The following is a 5492-nucleotide window of genomic DNA, read 5'->3' on the forward strand; positions in this document are numbered from 1 at the left end:
ACCAGTACCCCCTGAGCTCGTGTCTCTAGCTGCATATGTAGCAGAAGATGGCCTAATTGGCCATCATTGGGAAGAGAGGCCCCTTGGTCTTGCAAACTATATGACCCAGCACAGGGGAATGCCAGCCCAAGAAGTGGGAGTAGGTGGGTAGGGGAGCAGGGGCAGGGGGAGGGTATAGGGAATTTTCAGGATAGCATTTGAAATGTAAATAAAGAAAATATCTAATAAAAAAAAGAATTCACTATTAAAAAGAAGTAATTAAACTTATAGAAAGCAATGAAATTCCTGAAAAGATCAGTATATTATTATAATAAGTGGAAATAAAGGAAATTATTTTTCTTGAGAAAGAAAAGAAAAAGAAAATGCCCCATAGGTACATCCACGAGCCAATCTGATAGAGGCACTTCCTCAAGATTAGAGCTTCCTCATCCCAGGTCACTCTAGCATGGGTCAGGTTGACATATACTAACCACCACATCACTGATGCTTCTGTCATATGCAGCTGACTATAATTCTGATCCTCTCACCTGACAAGTACTACATAAATCGTCTTTTAGAATGCATCATCATTATACAAAGTGCCAACCACTGCAAATGTGACTTTATCTGAAACCTAACACCTCTACACCCACTCCTTGGCCAGTTTTCTGGAGTTTGCAATTAACATCTCCTGTCCACTGTTCTGTCTTGTCTCTTGACTCTGCAAAATTGCACTTTATTCTGCTCACATTGCACTGTCTGCAAGCTATCTAGGTTTCTACCTGTCTGCACCCTGGTACAGGCTCCCTCCACAGTCTGGAATGATCTTCTTCATGTATCATATCTTCATAGAAGCCCTGATCACGCTCTAATGCAGGGGAGATCATTACTTCTGTGTCCCCACCACAGACCTGCTTTCTTCCACCATGACACTAGACACATTTATTTTTAGTGTGATGCTTTATTGCTTATCCAGCAGTGGAATGTGGAGCTTCGGAATCTCAGACTGGGCTTGCTCAGAGTTCCAGAAGAGAGAATGACATATTTTGGCTACAGATTTTACTAATTGGTGCTTTGCAAACGATAAATGCATCCCTTGCATCTAACAAGAAACTTAGGAGAAGAATGTCTAAGCACCAAATACTTGATTGAGCCCACTCCTACACTTCCCTGAGAAGGTGACTCCAGTTCTTCTACAGAAAGAGTTACCTAATGCACAATGTATTGTTCTACTTCCTTGCGCTCCACATTTCAAATGAATGTTATCTATTATTATAGATCATAAGCTGTTGTGAAATGACCCTAATGTGGAGATTCCAGTTATGGATTCCAAAGTGAGCAAAGCATGCTCACCTAGACCTACTCCTTTGATTCCTGAGAAGGGAGAGTGAACAAAGAACCTGTGATTCTAACCTTGAGGACACTGGGAAGGCCTGAGGATTTGGAGAAAGATAATTTCACTAATGATACAGAATGGGCCACTCTTCAGTTACATGATGCTATTCATTTGTGCTGATTTCTGGTCTAAATAAACAATGGAATCCTTATATTAGGGAAAATGGGGCAAAAATAATTTACTCAAAGAGTAATGTTATTTGTTTTTATTCAACTAAAATGGCAGATATATTGAAATGTTGGAAATGTCATTTGGTACTGAAGGAACGATTTCACTCCCTGTCCACACCACACACGCACACACGCGCGCGCGCACACACACACACACACACACACACACACACATACACACCATCTCCCTTCCATTGTTCCTTTTTTTTTTTTTTTTTTTTTTTTAAATCCTTTACATTTTGAAGATGCTATCTCAGGAGCACAGAAACTAGTAATTGCCTGGAGTCTCCAGCAGATGGGGGTAAAGCACTCTTCCCAATGGACCTACAGCTTGGTAAAGGGGAAGCCTCCCTCCACACTAATGAGAGCATCTTCGACTGTAATGAGTTTCTCCCTTAGAACATTTTCTGTTAGGTATGTGTTGGTGCTGTTATTCAATATCAAACATATTCTGCATCTTGTTTTCATTCCTTCCCCTCCCCCATGCACATTGGTTGCTTTATTTCCTTGTTTAACCACAAACTTACACTATACTACTTTGTGCTACAATTTGCTCTTCTGTTTGATTTACAAAGCCCAACTATGTAATTCAGAACATGCAGACAAAGTTAAATTTTTTGAATATTTCATTGTTTTGGTGGAGTCCTTAATTGAGTTATTTCACTAATTGCTTACATATTTATATCCACTTTTCCATTAGTTCATTTAAATATTCACTTTACATTCCAATTGTAGGCCCCCAAGCCCTGATCAAGTGGCCACCTCCTGTCACCAGGCAGGACTTCCAGTGGAGGGTGGACACTGACTGATCCACAAACCTTCAACCCAAAATTTATCCTGCCTACAGAATGTGAAAGGATAAAGATGGAGTAGAGATTGAAGAAATGACCAACCAATGACTGGTCCAGCTTGAGACCCATTCCATGAAAGAGAGCCAATCCTTGACACTATTAATGATTTTCTGCTATGCTTGCAGGCAAAGGACTAGCATTTTCTTTTCTTAACAGTTTTTCTAGTGAAGTTTGGAGTTCACAGTAAAATTGATATGAAGTTGGAGAGCTCTCACATACATGTCCCAATTATTGCATAGACTCCCTCATTACCAATAACCCCCCTATAGTCAATGAGCCCACTGGAAAATGTTATTATCTAAAGAGCATAGTTTATATCAGGCTTTTCTGTTGTTCTGTATGCTTGATGATTTAGAAAATGCCCTATGGCATGGTCCCACTAGTAACGTTATCCTACAGAGGCATTTCACTACCTTAAACACACTCTGTGTTCCACCTACATATCCCTTTTCCCCTCAACTCCTAGCTACCACTGATTTCATTACTACCTGATCTAGTTTGCTTCTTATTTGCTATGAAAAACGCTTGCTAAAACCAACTTGGAAAAGAAAGAGTTATTTGGCTTCAAGGGTGTACCCTGTTATTTGAGTGCTTGTTATTTGGGGAAGCCACAGCAGGAACTGAAGCAAGAGACTGAAAAAGATACACTGCTTGTTGCCTTGCTTCTTCTGTCTTGTTCTCTGGCTTCCTTTATCTCCCCAGACCCATCTGCCTAGGGATGTGGTCACCCACAGTGAGCTGGACCCTCCTATATCAAATAGCAGCTAAGAACATACAGAGAAAGAGAAAAGGGGTGGGTTCAGGTGGTAGACAAAAGTAGAGGAAGGGGAAATAGTAATCAGGATATATTATATGAGGAAAAAAGCTATTTTCCATAAAAGTAGAAAAAAGATGATGACCCATAAGCCAGTCTGATGGAGATAATTTCCCAATGGATGCTCTTTCTTCCCAAGGTGACTCTAGTTGGTGTCAAGTTTGACAAAAACCAAGCAACACACTGTGGCTGTGATTTCTGCATTTGCAGAATGCCATGCAGTTGTACTCATGTAATAGGTGAGGTGATCTTTTCAATTTGGCCTCCTCCACTGCTTTCCATGCTTGTGTGTTTTCTCCACATCTTTTTACAATTTCATGGCTCCTTTCTTTTTTTGTTTTTTTATCCAAATATAAACCTTTAGGTTTCTAATTCACCATTAGCTAATTTGGGGGTTGATTAGAAGGTGTTTTTTTCCTAACTTAACTTGTTAGAAATATTCTCCTTTCACCATTATATTCCTTTTATCCCTGCGTCAAAGATTACCTTGACTATATTTATGAGGGTCTGTCTCCAAGCGGTCTACTTATGCTATTGTTTGTTTAGCTATAGTCACTGTCTTTCAATGCCTTAGGGTTTTGATAACTACAGCTTTTAGAAAGAGTTCAGGTTAGTTCATAATTATTGACATTACACTTTTCCGTTGATATTATGTTAGTTTCTTTTTTAATCTTCGTATAAACATTACAATGTGCTTCTCAATATCCATGAGATCGTTTCCTGGATGCTGAAAGACTGCATTGAACTGACAGATCAAATTAGGGAGAGGCAGCATCTTGACATCATATCCATGAATGTAGTCTCTGTAGACATTCACTTCTTTTTAGTACTCCCACCAGAATTTGGTAGAATTTGTCATATATAGTTTGTACATATTTTGTTAGACTTATATACAAGTATTTCATTTGGGGAGATGACAATACAAATAGTCTTACTTTATTGCAAATTTGACTGGTTTGTTGCTGAAAAAAATTAAATTTGCAGCATTCTACAGACTTAACAGATCACTTGATAGTTTTGGGAGAAATGTTTTTGCCAGATTTTCCAGATTTTCTGTGTAATTGATCATGTCATCTGAAGGTGAACATTGTGTTATTTCTCCCTCCTCATTCAATGTGCTCTTTATTTCCTGTCAAGTTGAAAGTCAAGTGTGGTAGCTATAAAAACATATGCACGCGCGCGCGCACACACACACACACACACACACATACACACACGTGCATAATAAAATCACTGTTGCTATTAATGTCAACAACCTTACAATTAGAACAAGTAAGAAAAATAATCATTCCTGTTTTCCTCTACTACTCCCTCTCTGAAACTCCTCCATCATAACATAGATCTGAGATTCTGATCAAATCATTTTCCTTCTTTCTAAAGAACTTCTTTTAATATGTCTTCCAAGGCAGTCTACTTAATCTATGTAGTACATAATACATAATAGATCAATAAACACAGTACTTAACCTTGCAAGAGAGCAGAGGTTTTATGCAATGCTTTTGACACTACTGAAAGAAAGAAGAAAGAAGAGACAGAGGACAAGTGCACAGAACAGATCATAGGCTCCCACGTCTAATGTTGCCTACTGCAGTCCAAGCTGTGTGCATTTGTGAACCAGAGTAAACAACCGGCAGGCCTGACAGAATGTGGGGTGAAAGTAAGGGCCTAATACAGAGACTGGAGGAACAGACAGCCTTGGAAGGGAACAAGCATGCTGTGTGGGCTGTTACCTGGAAAAGGCTGCAGAGCTGAACTGTAAGCCAAGATATGCTTACTCCTGGAGGCCTTCACTTGGGAAAGGATGGCCCCGCTTCCCTTCCTTGCTTGATAAATTTGGGCATCATCCTTTGTTTTCATGATCCAGTATATAAACTCCCCATCCACTGTTAAGCTAATGATTCTTTTTCCTGATGATTTAAAACACAAAGAAAAAAATTAAAAGATAAAGAATTAAACAAATAACATAAAATTAGGCACCTTAAGTTTTCTGCTCTAAATAATGTATGAAGTTACTTTTTTGCTAAGAAAACTGCTAAGTTTTAAGTCTTTCAATATTAAAAAACAAAACGTATCTTATGCCATTGGCTCAACAATGTTTTCTCACTTTTTTTAGACTCAGTGAAGTCAAAGTAAACATTGGCACTGCCAGTTCCTTTGGTCTGGACCATGACCAAATAGCTTATATTAGCTGACTGATGAGCTTCCAATGACTCACCTGCCTCTGCCTCCTCTGCCTCTGCCTCTGCCTCTGCCTCTGCCTCTGCCTCTGCCTCTGCCTCTGC

The 5492-nt window shown here is 39.3% G+C and overlaps 1 protein-coding gene across 1 annotated transcript in view; it reads right to left on the bottom strand.

Annotated features, from left to right (window-relative positions):
* Ros1 (ROS proto-oncogene 1, receptor tyrosine kinase) overlaps positions 1-5492 on the bottom strand; it is a 132245-nt gene that overhangs the window by 51529 nt on the left and 75224 nt on the right. Inside the window, exon 27 of the mRNA XM_021204829.2 lies at positions 4941-5117. Coding sequence (XP_021060488.1) covers positions 4941-5117 — 177 coding nt within the window. The remainder of the gene's footprint in view (positions 1-4940; positions 5118-5492) is intronic.

This window comes from Mus pahari, chromosome 9 (genome assembly GCF_900095145.1).
Source record: "Mus pahari chromosome 9, PAHARI_EIJ_v1.1, whole genome shotgun sequence".
NCBI lineage: Eukaryota > Metazoa > Chordata > Mammalia > Rodentia > Muridae > Mus > Mus pahari.